General features: G+C 42.1%; 1 protein-coding gene across 7 annotated transcripts in view; it reads right to left on the bottom strand.

The window, feature by feature from the left end:
- Positions 1 to 22,709, bottom strand: part of Dlg3 (discs large MAGUK scaffold protein 3) — a 52,107-nt gene that overhangs the window by 11,625 nt on the left and 17,773 nt on the right. For all 7 annotated transcript variants that reach the window (XM_021627876.2, XM_021627877.2, XM_021627878.2 and 4 more), the window contains 3 exons: positions 12,108 to 12,222; positions 670 to 846; positions 159 to 234 (listed from right to left, as the gene is read on the bottom strand). In XM_021627876.2, the coding sequence (XP_021483551.1) occupies positions 159 to 234; positions 670 to 846; positions 12,108 to 12,222 (368 nt within the window). The remainder of the gene's footprint in view (positions 1 to 158; positions 235 to 669; positions 847 to 12,107; positions 12,223 to 22,709) is intronic.

Below are 22,709 nucleotides of genomic sequence, written 5' to 3'. Positions count from 1 at the left end.
TTCAGCTTGCTAAAAAACAGACAATTTCCTAGGAGGACAGAGCCTGGAATAACAGAGAACAATTCATGCCTTCCAGTTCTCCTATACATCAGACCAAACTCCAAGCCCCTCTTCATACCCTGGCTGACTGCCTTGAAAGGGTGGGGATCCCCACTTACCCGGTTAGACTCAATCATCCCTGTCCTCGCATGGAACTTCACAGTTTTCAATCGAGCTCGCTCTTTCTTTTCAACCCTGTTTAGGAGTCAGGAAGTCCAGTTACTGACAGTACAAGGTATTAGCAATGGGCTGTAGCAGGTAGAACCCTCACACTGGTTTATTAGGTGAGTACCATGTCCCAAGTACTAACTCTTTCCAAAAGGCCTAACAAGGCCTGCACAGTGTACTTAAGTAACTCGCAGGCAAAGACAAGCACAAAGACTGGGACGTGCCTGAGGCAGAAACAACAGGACTAGAGCAAGTTTGAGGCCAGCCAAGGCTATGTAGGAAGTTCCAGGCTAGCCTGTGCTAGAGGAAGGCACTGTCTCACAAAACAAAACAAAAAAAACAGAGGGTAGAGAGGAAGGTAGGGAAGGAGGGAAGGAGAGGGAGAACAGAAGAGAGAGGAGAGACAGAGAGAACTAGAAAAAGAAGTCAGGTAAAACCTTGCTAAAACCCCTGACAGCTCACCTCTTTTTACTAGGGATTACACCAATCTGTTCACTCTCTCCATGTGGAGTTACCAGCCTTGCTTGCCACCACTCATCATCAGAAGCATTGATGACGTGTAGAATGTCACCATAAGAGAAACTGAGTCCCTGGCTTGGTAGGCAGCTGTCACGAGTCCGATCATAATCAAACAGGGCCCTGAAACACACAAGAAAAGTAAAGAGATCATCTCACTCCTGAATTCTGGGAGATTGGCAACCAGACAGGATAGCGAAAGAGAGACAACCCAATAGCACAGCACACAGGAAGAGATTCTGTGAGATGGTACCTCCTTTCAGACCCCAGTTAATACATATATACCATTTTCAAAGAAGCAACCTATTCCCCAAGGAACACAGGGGAAAATTATTTCACAAATCCTAACGCTTCCCAGCTTCTAGACATATAGTAGCAGTCAAAAGTAGGACCTGCTCAGCTACCAACTCACCACCCTCAAATGTAGTTCGACAAGAGAGAGGAGGAGATTTGGGAGCAAATGTAAAGCAAAGCTCCAAAGTTCAGGCCCTGGTGAAGCTAATCTACCATGTACCAGCAGAGCTTCCTACTCAGGGAACAAGCATGCCTGAATAAAAATCTAATCCTCTCATCCAATGGTACCTATGTGAATGGTGTCAGTACAAATACGGGACTTCAGTACTGTGGTTTGTTTTTCTACCCACAAAGTGTTCTCTATCTTCTTCATGTTCTTCTTTTCAAAATGTTTGTTTTTATTTCTGTGTCTATGTATGAAAGGGTATGCAATATGTGTGCTGAATTCCATAGAGGCTGGAAGGGGGTGTAGGATCTCCTGGAGCTGCAGAAATAGGTGATTGTGGGCTGCCCACCTTGGATGCTAGGAATCAAACGCATGTCCTCTGAAAGAGCAGCCAGTGCTCTTAACTTCTGAGCCACCTCTCCAGTTCAACCCCTACCTCTACTCGTTTTGTTCTGAGACAGGGTTTCTCTGTGTAGCCCTGGTTGTCCTAAAACTCACTCTATAGACCAGACTGGTCTTGAACTCCTAGAGATCTGCCTGCCTCTGCTTCCTCAGTGCTGGGATTTAAGGCGTGTGCCACCATGCCTGGCTCTCTCATTCTTCTTTAACAGTGCACACAAGTCAGGGGACTATGCAGCAACCAGTGCTAAGACTTTACTTTCATTCCCATCGTCTCACACAAGTGGAAGCTACAAGTCCAACATCTCCATTTGTACAAGCCTAGATGAAAGATGGGATATAGAAACAGAACCTTCTTGAGACTTGGTGTCAACACAACTTGAAGATGAAAATATCCAAGCTATAACAAAAAGCCCTTTAATTTGCACTGCATAAACTCCAAGCAATAAGGGCAGTGTAAGAGGCCATTTGGTCTACAAGGTCTTTTCTAAGCTCCATGTGACAGGATCAATGCATTTGAAATTAATTGAGTTCCATGAAACCTAAAGCAAGGCAGGCATCTGTCAGCTGTTCTACAAAGAACAAGCTGGAGCAACCCAATTCTAACTGATGAGCAATATACAATGTCATTGTGAGCTTCAAAACTGAAGTAGAACAGAATTTGTATTAAGCACACATTAGTTTAGAAGTTTGGAGAAGGAGATAGAAAGACAGGCAAAATGAATCTAGAATTGGGTGTTAGTGGTATCGGCTGGTATTTACAGCATCAGAGAAGCTTAGCCGAAGGATCATGCCCATGCCATGCACAGTATGATGGTTTGAGTGAGAAAGCCAACCCCCACCCCCCCAGGCTCATATATTTTAATGCTTGGTCTGCTTGATAGAACTGTTTAGGAAGGACAAAGAGGTGTAGCCTTGTGAGAGGAAGTATGTCACTGAGCTATGAGATTTCAAAAGCCCATACTATTCCCAGTTGGTTCTGCCTGCTGTTTGTTGGTCAGATGTAAGTGTTTGGCTACTGCTCCAGCTCCAGCTTCCCTCCTTGCTACCATGATCCCCCACCATGATGGCCATGGACTAAGCCTCTGAAACAGTAAACAAGTCCCCACTTAAATGCTTTCTTTTCTTAGTTGCCTTGCTCATGGTGTTTTGTCACAGTAATAAAAAAAAGTAATTAAGACAGCTAGTAAGATCCTGTCTCAAAAACTGAAAACAAAACTAAAGCCAAACAGAAGAACTGAGGTATAGATTGGGGTGTATATGTAAAAGGCGAAAAGGCAGAGTTGACTGGATAGAAACACAGGTTGTATTTTAGCATCCAGAGAATTGGGTTTATCCTTTGGTGACAACAGCAAGCCTGGGAACATGTGGGGAAGTTGAAACAAATGTGTTTTCTAGATACCAAGAATCCAATAATTTGTCATCTTAAAACATCTGAAATTTTGACTAAAACTTATATGGCATCTACTTCCAAGATAAGTTCAGGCGCTGTACAATATTAAACACATACAAGTCAAGTTGGAACAAACACTGATCCAAGCTAGCGGGAAAGCCAGCACTTATCAATGCACATTAGGAGCTGTACTGTTCACTTTGTTTTGTAACCCCAGCATGTGTTCCCTTTACAATTTCCAAAAATGTAAGTCAATTAAAGAAGAAATTGAGAAACAACTCCACTAACCACAGGCTTGAGCCTTTTACTTCAGGAGATGCTCAAAGTTCCCTGGCAAACAAGGTCAAAAAGTTATATAACTCCAAATTCCCATGAAAAAGTAGCACCTGTTCCATTTGGCTTTTGTTTGACAACTTTATGAATGATGGACAAGGCTATATCAAAGAAAGGAATGGACAATGCTTTTAAGCTATGACTTTGTTAAGGACACAGAAACATGATAATCTCAGTTTGAAATTCTGAATATGGAGTTATGAACCCAGAATATGAATTAAGAATTTCCTTTACTATCAATCAGGAGTGCTAATAGTAAAAGAACTCAGCAGAATATTGGGGCCTCAAAGTTTACTTTATCTACTTTCTCATCTGAAAGAAGAAATTTCTTAGATATTCTTGAAGCTACTTTCTGGCTCTAGCACTTAATGAGTCTGGATCTTTCAACAATTCCTTCCTTTGTCCTGATTTTGGTCTGTTTTCAAACCCATGATATGGGATTTTCTCTAAGTCTACTCTTTTCCTGATGAAATTTTGTTACGCTAAGAACTAGAGGACATCATCCTAGCTGAAGGCCAGACCCAGTAGTACACAGGACATCACTCAGTACTCTATAGTGGGCAAGTATCAGACCAGGACTCTTAAATATCAAAAATTTTCATGAGGTCTAAGTCATAGCCACGTGTCTTTAAAAATATATGCCCTAATTTGCCACATGGCTCTGTCTAGAATCTACTGTTCCTCCATTATTTAAATATATTTGGAGAATTCTTTCTGTAAGTACTTTGTTAAATATGAAACGCACAAAAGAATGTGCTAAGTTTTTTTTTCTATTTGCAATTTTGATTGATAGAAAGTTCTTAATTAATCTTTAATATTCTTAACTGAATGGCCTAACAGAGCTTGCCCTCTGGTAGAGGCACACAGCAGGCTGAGTATGATTCAGCAAGAAGCACAGAAAGAAGACAAAGCAAGGCCTAGATTATCCCCAGTGTGTATGAAGCACCGTGAAAGCAATAAGAAGGTACTGGTTTTGGAATAGGGTCTCAATAAAGGTACAAAATTTCCAAAGGTAAGGAGAAGGAGAGACTAGTCTTTCTAGCTAGACTAAGCAAAGGCCTGGAAGGAAGAAACAAGAGGTGTGGGCAAGACTCAGCATTACATCTATATCTGATTGGGCCACAGAGAGCAGCAGCTGGATTGTCCAGCTAAGTGAGGAGTGTGACATTCACTTAATAAGCTTGTGTGAACCACTTCATTGCCTTGACTTTTTCATCATCAGGTTTTACTTTCATGTGGAAATAAATACAGCAAAGGAAACCAAGCCAGTGTATTAAAGTCAATCTCACATGGCATGTTTCATGTAGCCAAAAAAGATAGAAATCAGATCTTAAAATATGCCACTTATCCTCTAGGATCTTTGAAAAGCATACTAGGGTCTGGAAACATGGTTCAATAGTTAAAAGTACTAGTTGTTCTTACAGAGCAGCCAGGTTCAGTTCTTATCTTCTACATGGTGGCTCATAACCATTCATAACTAAAGTTCCAGGGGACCTAACCCTATCTTCTGACCTCCACAAGTACCAGGTACACACATGGTGTACATACATACAAACATGCAGGCAAAACACTTAGGCACGTAACTTTTTAAAATATAAATGGTAGACATGGTTTCAGTAACATGGTTGCTGAAAGCGAGTAGGTCATTGAATTTTTAAATGTTTAGAAACAAGATTTTACTTTGTACAGAGGGTTCCTGAGCTCCCAGACTCAAGGGATTCTTTGGCCTCAGCTTCCCAAGAAACTGAGACTAGGGAGGCATACCAGTGCCCTTTGTGTCTAGCTCCAGTACTTTTTAATAGATGTTAATTTTTTCATTTAGATTTGTGTTACATGTATGAGGTTTTCCTTGCATTTGTGTCTGTGCACCGTGTGTGTACTGATATAATGTTCTTGTGGAATGTATACAATTTTCCCTTGTTCATTCACATGCTGATTTCTCTACCCCGCTATCTGGTTTGAATCAGGAAGTGTCTCAAATTTATGTAAACATGGCTACAATTTGTTCATTGTATTGCCAGTCAAAAGAGTCAACCATTGCTGAGCAGTAGAGAGAATAGGGTGTGACATCCTGATCCGGAGGGGAGGAGAAAGAAGGAGTAAGAGAAAAGATATGAGAGGAGAGGACCTGGAAACACCAGGAGAGATGAACCAGACCTAACACATGACTAAAAAGCAAGTATACTGTGGGAAATCTGAATGGGAGGAAGCTATGCAGGCTTGGAGGTTTAGGATGGAGTAATTATTGCCCAGCATTGTGCTCTAGGTTAATGAAATAATTCCTAGCCTCTGATGATTTGGGTATACAGCTGGTTTAAGAATAACTGCTGTTTAACTAAAAGATAAATCAATACTAAATATTAATAATCATCAACAAAGATACAAAGACATCATAAGCACCTTGCATGGCCACTGTGGTACCTTAAACTTAACAAGCCAGAACAATGAAAAGGCAACTACCCAGCAGGAACTAGAAGTTTTCCAACTCAGAGAAAACAAGAACATTTTAGTACTAATAGCCTGAAATGCAAGAGGCTGCTTCCACAGAATTCACCTAAGATTATGCCCATCTCCTGACCTACAGAAGGCCATCCACTTTGCGTAGATTGTGTTGCTCCCTCAGTCCAGTGCACAAATCCTTCACGTGCAGCCCAAGTTTCTCTCTGCTTTGTGATCCTGCACACTCCAAATTTCTTCCTTAATCCATTCCAGACATTTGATAGCAACCTTCCTTTATAATTTCTATTTATTTCAATTCTTGTTTGTTTATTTGTTTATTTGGTTTTTGGAGGCAGAGTTTCTCTGTGTAGCCTTGGTTGTCCTGGACTCGCTTTGCAGATCAGGTTGGCCTCAAACTCACAAAAATTTGCCTGCCTCTGCCTCCCCAGGTGCTGAGATTACAGGCGTGAACCACCACCACCCAGCTTGCAATTTAATTCTTGCATAATTATTTTTGAGTTTTCATAGTATACCATCCCGGAAGCCCTTCTGAGTGCTTGTGAAGGGTGTATGAGGTTGCTCTATCCCACAGAATACCCTCAAGTTATTATCAATCAGTGTTCTGCTGTGTTTTGCTTCCAGTGAAGCTGGGGTCTGGAGCATCACTAAAGTGCTAGATAAAGGGAGCATATAATACAAAACTAAACAGACTATCTATTGCCTAGTTGGCCTAACATGAGTACAGAAAACCATAAAGTAGCAGTTACACATCAGCTGTTGACCTTGATAGAAAATTAAAAATTTCCAGTAGCTTTCAAGAACATCCTAAAACTCTAAAGCCAAATTTTTCAGGGGACAGTGAGCATGCGTCATAAAAGTAGCATCAAATGTGGCTACTGGAGTCAGGCATCTTGATTCACCTTCAAAAAAAGGAGCAGGTTGGGGACTTCATATGTAATGCCAGGCCCTAAAGGGCAACCTAAAGAGACATTTAGGGACCAACAACCCACAACAGGAGACCATGTAGGGTTCACAGGCCCTGTAGATGAAGGTATGAATGGAATGATTCTAGCACTAGTGCTTGGAAGGAAGCAGGTCCAGCAGCCACTGATGACTTCCACACACTGACTGGTGTTTTTAAGGTAAGCCAGGGTGTGCCATTCAGCAGTGGAGTACATGTGAGGCCCCAGATTTGACCCCTAGACCTGCATAAACAAATGAATGGAGAAGATAAAGTCTCCACCCCTAATTCTGTTAGTCAGTGAAACCTGCCAATATTTTTCTTTTTAGCATCTTCATTCCCTACTAAAGCTTAATGAATAAATCAAGCTGCACTTCAACGAACACCAGCCTGGGCAAAGTGTCCTGTTGTTGACGGAAAAAGCACTCTCAAGTCTTTTCTGATGACCAAGCCAATATACTAACATTGTTTCATTGAACCAAAACTACAGATGCCTCAAAAGGATTTTCATTTTAGGGTGGGTAGAAGACTGGGAGATGGCCAGCCAGGAGGCCAAAAGTCCCAAACTGCCAGAATGTTGTCTTGAGGCTGCAAAGAATGCAGCTAGGTGATGCTGCATAGACTTTCAGAAACTACTTCTACAATTGCACAATTGAGCTTCTTGCCAACCTTTTTGAGTCCAAGGTCATTCATTTATTCACTCACTCATTCGTTCATTTAAAAACCAAAATCAGGTCTGCAATTGGCAGCTTTGCCATGCCTCCGTCACATGCAAATGGCCTAAACTAAACACCTAGCCAAATCACTGTGTGCGAGGTGATTTCTGTGCTCTCTTCCAGCAAACACTGCAGTAGCAGGGCAAAGCCCTAGCCTGGGCATGCAGAAAAGCCCTGTACATCACACTTACTCAGTAAGAGATGCTTCTAGTGTGGTAAAGAGAGGAAGGGCCCTTCTCATTACAGGCCTGGTGGTTTGAAAGCCAATTGCCAGTGTCCAAACATGGTTATCCTTCCTTCTTCCTCCTGCTCCACTCTTGAAAACTCCCATCACCCCTATGGTTAGAACAGCTGCAGCCCACTAGGGTTTCACCTGGTACAGCCTCAGTACAGCTGAGGGAGGGAGAGTCTTCAAAATAGCTTTGCAAACAAGAGGGAGATAGATCCTCCAGAAGAAAGGGGAGGAGGGGATAAAGTGTCAAGAGGAAAAACAGCAGCAAAAGAAAAAACCCAACCTGAAAAGTCAGCTGCAGGAGGACAAGAACCAGAGTGCTGCTTTCCTGAACCAATCCCAGCAACCAGGCTCAAGTTATTAGTTCTGCAGTACTGCCTTCCACAGAACAGGAAACATAATGTTTAGTTGCTCCACTGATGTAAAAATAAGTGTCAATCATGGCATAAAGTGGCCATTCTTGAGCATTCTAACTGTTAAAAACACATTTTGTACCAGACTTGGTGGCATAGGCCTGTAATCCTAGCTACTTGAGATGCTGGGATGGGAGGATCACAAGACTGAAGTCAGCCTGGGTCACACAGTGAGACTCTGTCTCAAAAAAAGAGAGAGAGAGAGAGAGAGAAAAAGAAAAGAAAAGAGGGCTGAGGATGTAGCCCAGTGACAGCATATGTGAGGCCCCTAGGTTCAATCAATCCTGAATACTAAGGGGGGGGGGGTGGCTACCAACTGACCAAACAAACAACAGCAACAACAAACCAAACCAAACAAACAAAAAAATGCACTCTGCACAATGACCTGAATCTCAAGAGCTAGGGATATATATTTTTATCTAATTCCCATCAATCAGTGAGTTGGGGAAACACTGAAAAAATTACACTTTATTAAAGGTCAGTGCAACTCAGTTCACATTGCAATTTGAGAACAGGATGTCTAATTCAAGCCTCAGTTTTGTCATACACAAAATGGAATCATAATATAGCATTATTTAAATTTTTTTTAAAACATTTAAAGAGAATAATAAAGGTGCATGGGTGACATTGGGGTCCCTTTAAGTTGAAGATGCCAGGGCGCCGTTGAAAGCTTCTCAGGAAAATAGGCCTGGAATACTGCTTTAGCTTTACCTTTGCAACACCTAGGACAAAAGGTCACCCAGGCTCTTATATAATCCCTTCGGAGATAAAAAAGAAAAATCAAGTATCTTCTCTCAAGAAGCAGTCCATTCCATTTCAGACTTTTTATTATGAGCTCTTTCTTCCTTATACTGAACTGAAATATGCCTTGGGTGACAGAACAAATCTAATTCCTTTTCCACATGACAAGGTAAGGCAATTAACTTAAGGAAAACTGGGAGGAGGAAGGGAGAGGAGGCCAGTTTGAATATGCTCCTTGTCAGAGGCATGAGGTGAGCAGCTTTATTTTGTGTCTATGTCCACCAGGTTGTTGATATGCAAGTTTGAGGTTTGGCAAAAAAAAAAAAAAAATCAAAAGTGTAATTTATACAACAGTATAATGCAAAGCTATGAAAAGCAATGGTATTGCCATCTCAGGCCCAAAGCTAACAAGGTGTTTAGGGACAATTAGCAAGGCAGAGAGAGCCTTTAAAGCAGCAAGCAAGTGCCTTGTAGAAGCACAGGTGATGAAGAGGTCAGACTGATGTCAAGAACCAGTGAACCCATCATTGAATATGTCAGACATGAGGTCACTGCCACTCCCTGACAAAGGCTCCTCTGGAGCCTTCCAGTGCTGCTCAGGAATCATTATCACCAGGCTGAAAAGCTGGTGCTCACGTCATGTGAAGTCACTGAAGAACTGACTGGAAGAAGTGACAATAGTGAGTACAGATGAATCAAAAATTTCCCAGCCTGGATGTTAGAAGGCTAAGCTTCAGCAAATGATATTCCTTTGTTAAGTTTTATAGGGACAACACTGCCTAAGACAGTGTTTTCTGGACACTAACAGTGAAGAAACTCATTTTGGGGTTGGGGACATGGCTCAGTCTGAAAAGTTCTTGCTATGCAAGCATAAGGGCCTGAGTTCAATCTGAAGCACCTGCATAAAAATTCCGGGCAAGATGTTACAATGCCTGCCTGTAATTCCAGTGCTGGGGAAGCAGATGCAAGGAGGAATCCTGGGCTCACAGGCAGTCAGCTTAGCTTACACCTACACACACCCACGCACATACATACATACACATATGCATGCACATACACACACAGGTATGTAGGCATAGAATTGAGTGCAACATGCACAAAAAGAACCCCATTTCCCTCTATTTATGCCTACATTAGTCAAGTCTGACTAAGGGACTTGATTTTCTACACAGCCATAGTAATTTCTTAGGGAACTAGTGTTTCTCTCCAGAGAATCCAGAGAAAGAGAAGGTAATAATTTAAGGAACTATTGGAATCATTAGGATTATTTTTTGTTTGTTTTCTTTGTTTGTTTGTTTTTTTAAAGAATGTAAGAAACAAGCTGAAACGAGTTGTGCAGGCCTGAATTCCCAACTACTCAAAAAGCTGAGGAAGGACTGTGTTGGGCCACAGCAATTTAGTGAGACCATACATACCTGAAATTAAAATATACAAATGAAAGGTGCTGAGATGTAGCTGAGTGGTAGAGTGCTTGCTTAGCCTGTGTGAGGCCCTGCGTTTAAGCCCCAACATCCTCCCCACTCCTCACCACCCCCACACGTGAAAGAAGTAAGTATGCTCACAGACAGAAGAGAAAGAACCAAGAGTACAGTATAAAGGCTGCTACAAGGATAGAAGAGAGCAGGCCAAGGGGTTAACCCTGGAAAGGGCTCACATTCCCAGCTATAACCATAAAACATTACTTCCCCTGGTTGCATCTAGTGATCACAGACGGTTCCTATTCTAAACTATATCTACTTTTCTCAGAGACACAATTAGCTAGCCGAAGTTAGGAGCAGATTATATGAAACTGATTCACTAGAAATAGCCCTGGTCTTTGCCTTCCTTCCCAGAGTTTAGGCAAGTGGATCCCTTGTCTGAGCCACAGAAGGCTCTACAACAAGAGCCAGTGCCCGGTGCCCCTACCCAAGCAGGGACAATATTAGCAGAGGTTAGGCGGAGAGGAGAGGTCTAAAAATAAGACTCTCTGAAGGAACTGGCTTGCCGAAAGACAGCTTCCCACGCACACTGGAGGGCCACATCTGCGGCGGCTAGAAGCAGGAACAATCCTGACCAAGTCGCATACGCATTACGCACTTTTAGGAGTGACAGCACAGGATGATTCCCCCATCAGAGACCCACTGTCCGTGTCATAGATCCGGAGAAAGTGCTTGGCGACCACCAGCAGGCTTTTCTTCTCCATGAAGGAGACTGGAAGGATGGCTGGGCTGTGCCAAGCCTCACTACCCTTCTCTGCTGCCGGCAGAAGGTGACCACAGCAAATGCTCTCCACCCACAAAGAGCAGAGTGCAGGGCTCGCTTGAGAAAAGAACTCAAAGGGTTCTAGTGGGCCTCAGATGCACAGAACGCTCCCTAGGCTGACTCCCCATGCAGCAGGGTCAGTGACAACCAACTGTGGAAAAAGAACAGTGAGCACGTGAGAACTGCAATTAGCATTGAAATCAGTTAGCTACCATCATTTCACACCCCAAGGACACAGTAATTGTCATGTTACCAGGCAACTGGCCTCTCCTTCCCACCTCCAGCAAGTATAAGAGGCCACCAAAGATGTTCAACCAGTTAAATAGGCCTGGAACTACCGCTGGCTCTGGGGAGTAATCCCACCACCTTTCCATAAGGCAACTGACCTTGGAATATGGTGGCCAAACTGTTGGAGCTCAAGAGACAGCAGGAAGAAGGAAAATAGCCCTAATTCTAAGGGAAGTTCAGTGTTCCCTTATCAGTCTACCAACTGAAGGTTTTGTACTTTGACCCCATCAAGGCTCAAAAGCTCAGTCTTCATGTCACCACATAGCTTTTAAAAGTGCAATATAATCATCTTTACTGCCTTTCCCTTCTTAAGGGGGTGGAAAAAGGAGGATAGGGATATAGCAAAACATCCAGAATGCAGCAACCTGCCAGCTCTTTAGTCTCTTAAGAGTCCCTGTACCACAACACTATGATAACTGATATGCTCAGACACAAATCCTCATGTCTTATCATGTGTATGTGGAAGGGGATGCTAAATTTTCCCCTCAAAGCACAGATAGAAAGTAACGTACTTTGAATATTCCAGTCTTATCTGAATGCTGACCAGCAACAATCACCTAATAGCCTCACAATTAGAGCAAACTGAACATTTCCAGTACTGACTCATTCATGAGCGAAAAGGAAGAAACCAGTTCACAAAAGGGAGATACTGACCATAAAATACACAGCCTGAGTACACAGTACAAAGTGTTTTAGTGCAGAGTATACAATGTCACTCTACCAGTTAGACAAGAAAGGCTAGGCCTGGTGCTCAGAGGGGCAACTTACCTGACATACAATGACCTCTTCTCGCTGGTTCGGAGAGACCCAGACCCAGAACTCATGCTGCTGTTCATCATTTGTTCTCGCAAGTCATGTATCTTGGATTCAAAACGACTGTACTCTGTCAGGGAGGTAAGGGGAAAGACAGAAAAAGAATGAACCCAAGAAGCTCCCTGGGCCAGCACACCCAGTGGCCAAAAAGCCAGGAGGAGACTTGGCTTCAAAGCAGCTGGGAGGTGGAATCTTTGCTTTGATAAGCAGAGTCCCTCCCCCAAGTTGAAAAAGACAGACCAACCCCCACCCTCACCCCACCTCCAGCTCCCACCCCACCCCACAAGGAGGGAAAAATGCACCTAGAAAAAAAGAAGTCGCATTTGGGCATGTCAAATGGAAACAGCTTTTATCTGCTTCAAGATCTCACTGATCCTTAAAAAAAAAAAATTCACAACTGGAAAGAGGTTCCACGGCAGCCTTTTATGAATCTTTAGAGCAGGAACTGAGGTCCAAGGAGAGCAGATGGGCAAGGAGACTTTCCCAAAAAGCGGACTGCCGAGAACAGATGGCCCTGAGACACAGGGCAGGGGGCCTGGAAAGGACCAGAGGCTCTTCAATCATTGGTAGGTAAGGAGGACAGTTTTCCCAGGGTGACATTTTGAGTGGGGAGATAGCAGATCCAGTACAAAGTCTAAAAAGAAACAGTGCAACCATTTGTCAAACCTTAAATCTAAAGCTCTCCTTACACAACATTTTCAGGTCTATGATTTCTTTGTTGAATACTGAGAGGCACAGGATATAGAAATGGCCGAAAACAAGGCATACTTCTGGGAAAAGCTGACTTGAGGGGCAGTTGAAATCAAACTGGAGGTTGAAGGCCGGGCAACTGCTTCAAAACACCCCTCGGGGAAATTTTTCACAACAGCATTTTTATGCACCATGGCAAGAAGCAACTCCACCTAGCCTTTGTGACTCTGCAGGAGAAAGCACACTACCTACTCCACCCCCCCCACCCCGTCACCTCCCTCAGCTCCCTGGGCAAAGCAACCTGACCTTCAGCTGGGTGAAGAGAGAAATGCTAAGAAACCAAGATGAGGACGGAGTGGAGTTAAAAGTCACATAAAGACCCTCCTCTCAAAGTTCCTTGTTCTTCACTGTGTTATCAATGAAGGCAACTGGCTAAATTCATGTGTTCTTTTATTCATCACGCACTGAGTGCTATGATGATTTGTCCTCATTACTTTCTCCTGTCTCCTACAATCCTGGAGGAAGCAGTTGAGTCACTGACTCACCTATTAAATGGTGTGGGGGGGTGGCGCAGCACACAGCAGTTGGACATTGTGCATGTTCTGGGAGTTAACAAGGCAACGCATCAATATAAATAAGGTGTCCTAATCTAAACATAAAGGGTGGTGACTGATTTGTCATAGAAGCCTTGGGCTGCTCAGAAAGCCAGGATCTCTGCCTCTCCTTAGGGCTTGGCCTCTAACCCTGATCAGAGATCATTTATTGCTCCTTCCTCCCAGGCCCTCCCTTCTAGTTCACTCACTCAGGGAAGAACCAGGTAGGCAAGAGATCTAACCAAGCAGTACTTCCTTGGTGATGATGAATCAAAGAACTATACAAAGAACCTGGAACGTATCTAGCACAGTGGCTTATACCAGTAATCGCAGCACCCAGAAGGCTAGGGCAGAAGGGTCAAAAGTTCCAGGCCAACCTGATTACAGAAAAGACCCCACCTTACTAAATCAACACAGCCCCCATACTCAGAACAACAGATGGCACCCAAGCTATCTGCAAGCATTTTGCTCTTGTCTATGCATTGCATTCTTTAGAGGTGACCCTGCACACTGAACTCTAACAGAGCAGTAGCAGGTCACAATGGTTGCTTAGTAACTATGTTTCTCAAAAAAAAAAAAAAAAAAATCCTTTAAAAACAACCACCAAACCTCCATTTCCTCAAAACTCATAATCCAAGGCTGATAATTCTGGACCAGGGGAGCCAATTAAAGTAACGAAGGGAAGGCGAGTAAAGTTGCTGCTTTGAGGAATCTATTACTGGTTTTCAAGAACCTTAGACTGTGTTGTTTATTTTTCTTATTCAGATGAACCCCCTAGAGTTTCACTCCTTACCAGTTTCTGGCTTCTATTTAGATAGTTATCTAATGTCTACTAGGCAGAATAGCCTGTGCTAAGTGATTGTTGAGCAAATAAGGAACAATTTAGAAAACTGTGTTCAAGTGGAAGTATCTGTTATCAAACTACCAAAGCAAATGATTTACTTAACTGATGGGTGCCAGCTCCTCAGAGGATTTTCAAAGGTAATAAAGAAGTACCCATGGGGCTGGAGAGAGATAGCTCAGTGGCTAAGTGCAGTGGCAGCTCTTGCAGAGGACCTGAGCTTGGTTCCAGCACTCACATGGCAGTTTACAACTGTCCATAACTGCAGTTCCAGGAGAGATGATGTTTTCGTTTCCAGAGGTTAGTGGTTGGGAGCAACTAAGGTTGCTCAACACCCTTTTAAGACGTTCATAACACCCACTGATCACCTGGTTAACAGATCTGCAATGCTAAGGAGGGAACAGAGGCCTAGGCAGGCCCTTCACCAGTAAGCTACATCCCAGACTAGTTAACAGCCTTTGTATAGAACCAAGCCATTCCAACAAAAAAGTATGCAGAATGGACTTAAGAGAATGACTCATAATATTATTAAATATTTCCCTAGGACAAAAGCGTCACTTAAACAACAGCTAAATTCTAAGACTTTGCAAAAAAAAAAAAATTTTTCCTTCCCTTCCACTTAACAGTAAAACAGCCATTATTTGGAGGGCATCTCTTAGGCCCAAGTTACTGCGTAGGAAGCCACTTGACCAGCCTTCCTTCTGAGAGGGCCCACTTCAAATAGGCTACTTTAAAGAAGCACCACCTATTACTAAAATCTCAAGTCTATTAAACTGTACTTTATTCATTTTTCCCATTCAGATAAACCCAACCATTTGTGACCCACAAAGATATCCACGATGAGTCATACTTTGCTTCCTCCTTCCCTTTTACCAATGCTAATCACACACAGAGAAAGAAGCCAGGAAGTAGAAGCCAGTAGAAAAAGAGAATTTCTCAGGGACCATAGTGTGCCTTAAGATCAGAATTCTGGAAAGCCCCCCCTATCCAACCCTTGATACACTATGACCAGAACCCACGAATCTGCCTTCAAAAAGCATTAAGTAACTGTGATGCCCCATCAAGTTGGAACCCACTGGTTGGGACTTAGAGAGGTCAGTTTGGTTTTATGGCAAGGCAATGATCCTATAGAAAGTTTGCAAAGGAAGGCAGGGCAAGAGGATAGAAACCTTCCCAAAATAAATTTGTTAATATAATCTCAAATACACAAAAAGGACAATGCAATAGAGGTCATTGGTCAACATGCCTGTGAAGTCTTTTTTAAAACTACAATACTGGGATTTTTCGGCTTTCTGCATCCCTACTCTGTTTTGTGTGTTTCATGTGTGTGCTTCCTCACCCCCAATAAATGCCTTTTTCAAGAAAAACCTGCAAAAGTAACACATGATTTATTTTAGAAAACTGGTAGTATTGAGGGTCAAACCCAGGATTTCATGCATGCTAAGCAGGCCCTCAACCACTGAGCTGTAAGCCCAGCCCTTGACTTTTTTTGTTAGATTTATTTATTATTTATACAGTGTTCTGTCTGCATGTCTGTCTGCAGGCCAGAAAAGGGGCACCAGATCTCATTATAGATGGTTATGAGCCACCATGTGGTTGCTGGGAATTGAACTCAGAATCTCTGGAAGATCAGCCAGTGCTCTTAACCTCTGAGCCATCTCTCCAGCTCCCAGTCCTTGACTTCAAAAATGTTTCCACTTTCTTCTTTTGAAATTTCTGAATGGTTTCCTCCTTCCAAGATCCAGAAGCAACCACTGGTAGTATTTTTGATATGTGTCTTTCCAGGCTTACCGCCATACATATTTCATATACATGTATTTACAGCTCACGCAGATTCACATTCATACTTGTTTTCATCCTCTGGTATGTTATAGAAACCCACTCATGTCAGAATACAAATAGAAGACCTCATACGCATATGACTGCATGTTATAGAGGCCATAATGTATCTCATTCAGTCATGTTCTAGGTCAATGCATGTTAAAATTGTTCGCTTATTGAGACTGGATCTTCTTATATATCCCGAATAACCCAGTGTTCACTTGAGGTTTGGCTCAGGCTGGCCTTCAATTCATGGCAATTCTGCCTCTAAGACTCTTGAATGTTGAGATCACAGGTTTGCAGTAACACATGCAACATACAATTTTTTAATATTTCCATCAATGCTGCATTATATAATTGTATGCAATCTGTCCGAAACAGATTCCTTTTATGTTTATTTTTTCTTTGTTTTTTTTTTCTAAACAGGGTTTTTCTGTGTGGCCTTGGCTATCCTGGACTCACTTTGTAGACCAAGCTGGCTCAAATTCAGAGATTCCTCTGACCATGGCTACCCGAGTGCTAGGATTACGGGTGTGAGCCACCACACCCAGCTAAGATTTCTAAGTGCAAAACTGCAGAGTCAAATCCGCAATCAATGCATACCCAAATCACAGAGCTGAGGAAATAGTACAGTGGCAGAGCATATGCTTATCATGCATATGACCCTGAGTTACATCTCGGCAATACAAAAAAAGCAGAGTTTTGACTGTCACTAATAAATGGAACTGTGACATTCTGAAACCATTCTGAAGCCTTTCTGACTGTGAAGAATAAAATGATATTTGGAAGCTTCCAGAAGCTTTCTGGTTTCCTAAGAAATAGAGGGAAAATGTAACTTTGAGGACAGACCGATCTTCTGTTTGAGGAAGAGAGTCTAATGAGCCTTTCAGTTATGTGAAAGCAACAACAATATTTGCTCTGGAACAGACAACCATTTTCTAGCCTTTTGGTTAAGATGAAGTATGGAAAGGACAAGACAAATAAGAGCAACACTGTTCCCTGCATGATAAAGGAAAGGACTGCTCTGCTAATGCTGCCACAGGTTTCCCTCCCTCTCCCTTTTCCAGGTATTATTATTTCCTTGTTTCAGCTACCCCGCATAAGATGGGTCTACCTGCCTTTATAAGCCTGGAGGGACTATACTTGACTGCACGACATGCCTTCTCTCCTACCTGAAACACAAGCCCTTCTTTACTTACGTTCAAAATGTCCAATTACTATAACTGGCACCCTCACTCTTTCTGTGTACAACCAGTATGTTTCCTTAAGTTCTGATCTTTTTTCTGGATCACATCAGGTCCTCAATCCATCTCTTGCTTGCACGGCTATTGCCTTTCTGTTAGTTTAACTTCATTTTCTCTTGACTATTTTGTTTTCTTTAAAACACTGGTCTCACTATGTTGCCTAGGAGTGCAGAAAATATTGGCTTCAAAAATCTTCCAGCCTCAACCTCCTAAATAGCTGGAACTACAAGTATGTGCTACCATACCAATGTCATAATGTTTTATCCCTGGCCCCTGCCCTGACTCTGCCTCTACTTAGGTCACATTTGGTCGTTCTCCATCCCCCTTCCCCCCCTCTGGGCCACTGTTCTATTGTGAGAACTGGTCTTTAGATCCTTATTTGGCCACCATAAAACTATAGTTTCTAGACTTCCCCATCAAAGTATCTATGATGACAGCAACTAAAGAATCTTACCTTAATACTTGAACTAAATATTCAAGGACTGCTCCATCATTCTCTACATGCTCTTGAACTCTCTGGTCTGGGACCCTTGAACACAATTCATTCACATCTGCTATTCCCTACTCCGGCAAATTTCTTTACTGCCTGAAGGTAAACAATTCTTTGCATCCTTCAACAGCATTCTTTTATCACCCTACAAGTTATATCCATTCGTGTATTTATTCAAGTATTTACCAAGTGTCTACTGCATGCCAGTCACTGTGTTAGCTGTTGAGAATATACCAGTAATCAGAACAGTCTCAAGAATCCAACACCTCTAGAGCTAAACAATTTTGATTGTCCTTTCTAATTATGACACTATGGTTTTAAGAAAAATCAATGATGTTCATAATGACTCAAACCAAGCAGAGTCTAATTTAATTTATTTAACAGGATTTAAAAATCTACAAATAACTTCAAACTCTGAATTTATATATATATATATATATATATATATATATATATTACAAAAAATTCTCAAAGTTATGTAAGCAAACAGAAGTGACAAACAGCTTCCATATGGACAAATATTGCTTAAGGAAAAATAATTCCATCTTTACCCTTAGGACAAATGCTTGGAATCATGACTAAACCTAAACAGAAGCCTGTTCTGGTCCCTGCAGTGTCACAATGTACTTCCTCAGCCACATTCAAACTTAACCAGGGCTCTGGACATCATTATGAAGGATGCTGAGAATAAAATAGGAAGCAAGATGCACTAGGTAAGCATGCCTTAAAATTATTTTTTAAGATTATTTCTTAAAAAATTATTAAGATTATTTCTCAGTTTTCCTCCACAGACTGAGTGGGTTTTGTTGATGTTGGTGTGTGTGTGTGTGTGTGTGTGTGTGTGTGTGTGCGCGCGCGCGCGCGCGCGCGCGCCCGCCCGTGCATACACGCACATGTGTCTGTCTCCCCAAGAGTCTAGTGGAGATATAGGAAAAACTAGCTATTTGGTGCAAGTGCTGTTATCACTAAAGGCTTTATTTATTACACTCAGTCACCTGGTCTGAAAATGAGTACAAAAGTACCTTGCTCTCACATCCATCAAGCTAAGAACAAGTAGTCACACTGGGTAAAAGCTTCAAATAGAGCCTTCTCTCTACTTCAAAAGAAATTTCACATAGCATGTTCCAATGAAAGATTAACTAAGTGTTTGGCTTCCTTATTCCACAAATCAAAGTATACCGAAAGGTCACCCAAGGCAAAATACCTCTTGCAGAAAACCTGAGAATGAAGGCAGAATTCTACATTTACCATGCTCTCAGTATCAAATCGGCATGCTCTACACTTAATGGTGATGCTACCTCATAATGACCAAAAGACACACAGCCTATGATGAAGCTTGCCAATCTAAGTTGATGTAGCCAATTTCTGCATTTTACCAGGTCAACAATCTAGATTCAAACTCCCTTCATAGTAACACTCTCTCAGAATCAGAAACTCTCTAGCAATCTTTACTGTACTATCATCTCAATCTCTTTTAAGTCAAATTTCTTTTGAAGGAGCCCAGAAAAAGGGACCTAGAGTAAGATTTCTCTAGTTTATAGTTTCTGAAATATCTGTGGTTGCTTCCAAGTAATCTCTGATAAAAATAACCAGATAGTCAGGGGTAAAACATGAGCATAAGAGAGAATAAGAAACCCCTCAAATCCAAAGTATGAGTGTATAAAATAATGTTCCTTATAATAAAGGCAAGTCTTCAAGATAGTGGGGAAATGGAGGACTATTTGATAAATGGTAATATAGTAGAAATAGTACCTGCCTTCTTTACAGCATAAGTGAACTGTAGGCAAGTTAAGACTTTAAATATGGAAAAAAAAAAAAAAAAATAGTAAATAACCAGAAGAAAACAAAGCTGGGTATCTGATTTCTCTTAGGATAGGAAAGGACCTTTAAGACCTCCCAATAGAGACCAAATACATGAAAATGAAACACTGAAGAAAAGCAGATTGTAATCCCAGCACATAGGAGGCTGAGGCAATAACCAGTCTCAAACAAAAAGAGCCAAGAGTGTAGCTCAGTAGTAAGACTTTGCCTAGTTTATGTGAGGCCTTGGGATTTAATTCCCAGCACTGAAACAATTAATAAAAAACAAAAAAAAAGCAAACTGCAAAAACCTTTGCAATATATCTAACAAAGAACTGATAATTTACTTATATTAAACTTTCGTTCGAGGCCAGCCTAGACTACGTGAGGAATTCCACTTGTCTCAGAAAGACATACCAACAACAACAAAAAACAAGCTTGTTCCATTACACCTGGCTCAATTCTATTACTAAAGAAAACATAAATCAAATAAAAATTTTTACCTATCAAATGTGTAGAGGATTTCGGGGGGGGGGGGTTGAGACAGGGTTTCTCTGTGTAGCCTTGGTTGTCCTGTACTCGCTTTGTAGACCAGGCTTGGCCTTGAACTCACAGTAATCCACCTGCCTCTGCCTCCCTGAGTGCTAGGATTAAAGGTATGCACCACCATGCATGGCTGTGCAGAGGATCTTAAAAAATTATTCCAGGTGCACACAGAGGCCAGGAAGTTATAAAGGGAAGTTACAGGGAAGGGGGAAACCTTAAAGTCATGGGTAGGGGGAATAGAAAAACCCATGTGGTATGAAAGTGGAAAGGGGACTACCAGAGGTGGAAAAGTTTAAGTAGGTAGAAGGTTGGGAAGCATGGTAGAAGAGAGGATAGGAAGTGGAGAAAGTGGTAACCAACACTAAGGATTATGAAATGGCCATCAAGAAACCTACTATTTCATAAGCTTACTAAACATATAATTTTTAAAAAGTTTGAATGGGGGTATCCTGCACAGGGTAATAATGTCCCTCCCAGAAGTTCCAGGTTATTTCTTTTTCCTTTTTTTTTTTTTTTTTTTTTCTTTTGAGACAGTCTCACTATGTAATCCTGCCCGGCAACTCACTATGGAAACCAGGATGGACTCTAATTCAGAGATTTGCCTACTTCTACCTCTCAAGTGTTTATAAAATCTATCCTGGTTTGGTCTGGTTTGTTTGTCAATTGGACATAAGCTACAGTCATTTGAGAAGAGCAAACTTCAATGGAGGAAACATCTTCAAAAGACTGGACCTGTAGGCAAGCCTGTAGGGCATTTTTAAAATTAATGATTGATGCGGGAGGACCCAGGCAACTGTAGGTAGTGCTAGCCTTGGGAAGATGGTGCTGGAGTGTAAATGAAAGTGAGCTGTGGATGGAGCAACGGCTCAGCAGCTAAAACCACTAATTGCTCTTCCAAAGAACCCAGGTTCAATCCCCAGCAAATACTCATGCTATCTGACAACCAGCTGTAACTCCAGTACAAGGAGTGGCCTCTTCTGCTCTCTGGTGACACTGTACACAAGTCAAATTTAAAAATATAAAAGAAAGAGCTGGGTGGCAGTGGCGGTGGTGGTGGCAGCAGCACTTGGGAGGAAAGAGGCAGGCAGATCTCTGAGTTTGAGGCCAGCCTTGAACTGAAATAAATGAAAGCAGACTGAGTAAACCAGTAAGCAGTTTTCTCTTAGCCTTGTGTTCGTGCCCTGACTTCCCTCACTGATGGATTGTAATCTGTTGAGTTGTAAGGTGAAACAGACGCTTCCCTCCCCAAGTTCTGTTTGGCCGTGGTATTTATCACATAAAGAGAAACCTAACTTAGACAGAAGCCACGGGTTATTAAAACCCCAGTGGCAGGTGTGGGAGGCAGACGTTGGATAACACTCTATGAGTTGTTGGTCAGAGAGGCTCCAGAGGCCCCCAAAGCAATACAGGTTATTGGTTTTGCTGTTGGTTGCTGACCAGAACTAGGTGGTAAGATCCTACTGTAGCTTCATAGTGGTAGAAGATGCTGTCCAGGCTGCTACAAGAGAAGTTATCAATACTCTTAACCCAGATATGAATCCTGTAAGCTACAATAATGACCAGCTTGGCAAGATGTATCCATCGGTGCAGTAATGGCATGAATACACTTCTATGAATAGATCTGAGGCCGACTCCGCAAAGGAAATTTGTGCTTAGTACTGCCAAAGTAGTCAAGAGCTGGTGGTTAGAGCAATCATAGGCCCTATCAATTTTTATGGATGGACATGTGGTCAAACATCCTTCTAAGCACTCATGTTTATATCCATAGCTCAGTGCTATTCTCAGCTTTTATCAGAAAAGCTTTTTTCCTGCATTGGATGGTGTTTAATGAAGAAACTCATAACTGGTAGAAGTGCTGGGAATAAGGAATGTTAAAGTGTCCCTAACTGGGACATCACCATAACCCACTTCCAGGCTTGGGTGTATCAAGATGGGATGAAAAGAATGGAAGAGCTGGAGGATGGGAGGTATGCGGCAAAGAAGGCATGGTCATTTCACTCTCAGCCTCATTGCTACTCTACTTCTCTACATAAGACATGCACAAAACTGAGAAGCACCATCGACTATTCATCACAGAATGGGGAAAGGCTCATGAAGCTCCAGTCCCACACACAAAAAAAAAAAAAAAACTACTGCCAATTAATGGTGGCTTGGGGAAGGGGTGTTACTTTCTTTAATTTTATGGTGACTGATGAGAAGTTGCCCATGCTCCAGTAAATAACCTCCCACCCATGTGCACACGAGGAGCTCTAATTAAACTCAGTGGGGGCATACAAGCAAAAAGACATGAAAGGGTTCAACAGGAGAGGGAAGGGAATAAAAGAGGGTGATGGGAGGTGCAAAAGATTGAAATTCATTATATGCATGTATAAAACTGAAAAAAAGAATGAAAACAAATAAAATTACTCCTCATTAGTGGGAATCTGTTTTTTTTTTGGGGGGGGGGGGAAGGTTACACTGCCTGCAGAGGTAAAGCTAATTTGAAAAAAGAAAGGCATCAAAAGCATTAGACACGTTCATATCCCTTAAATG

This window comes from Meriones unguiculatus, chromosome X (genome assembly GCF_030254825.1).
Source record: "Meriones unguiculatus strain TT.TT164.6M chromosome X, Bangor_MerUng_6.1, whole genome shotgun sequence".
Taxonomy (NCBI): Eukaryota; Metazoa; Chordata; class Mammalia; order Rodentia; family Muridae; genus Meriones; species Meriones unguiculatus.
Note: the sequence above shows the minus strand (reverse complement) of the source record. Positions and strands in the feature narration are given on the sequence as shown.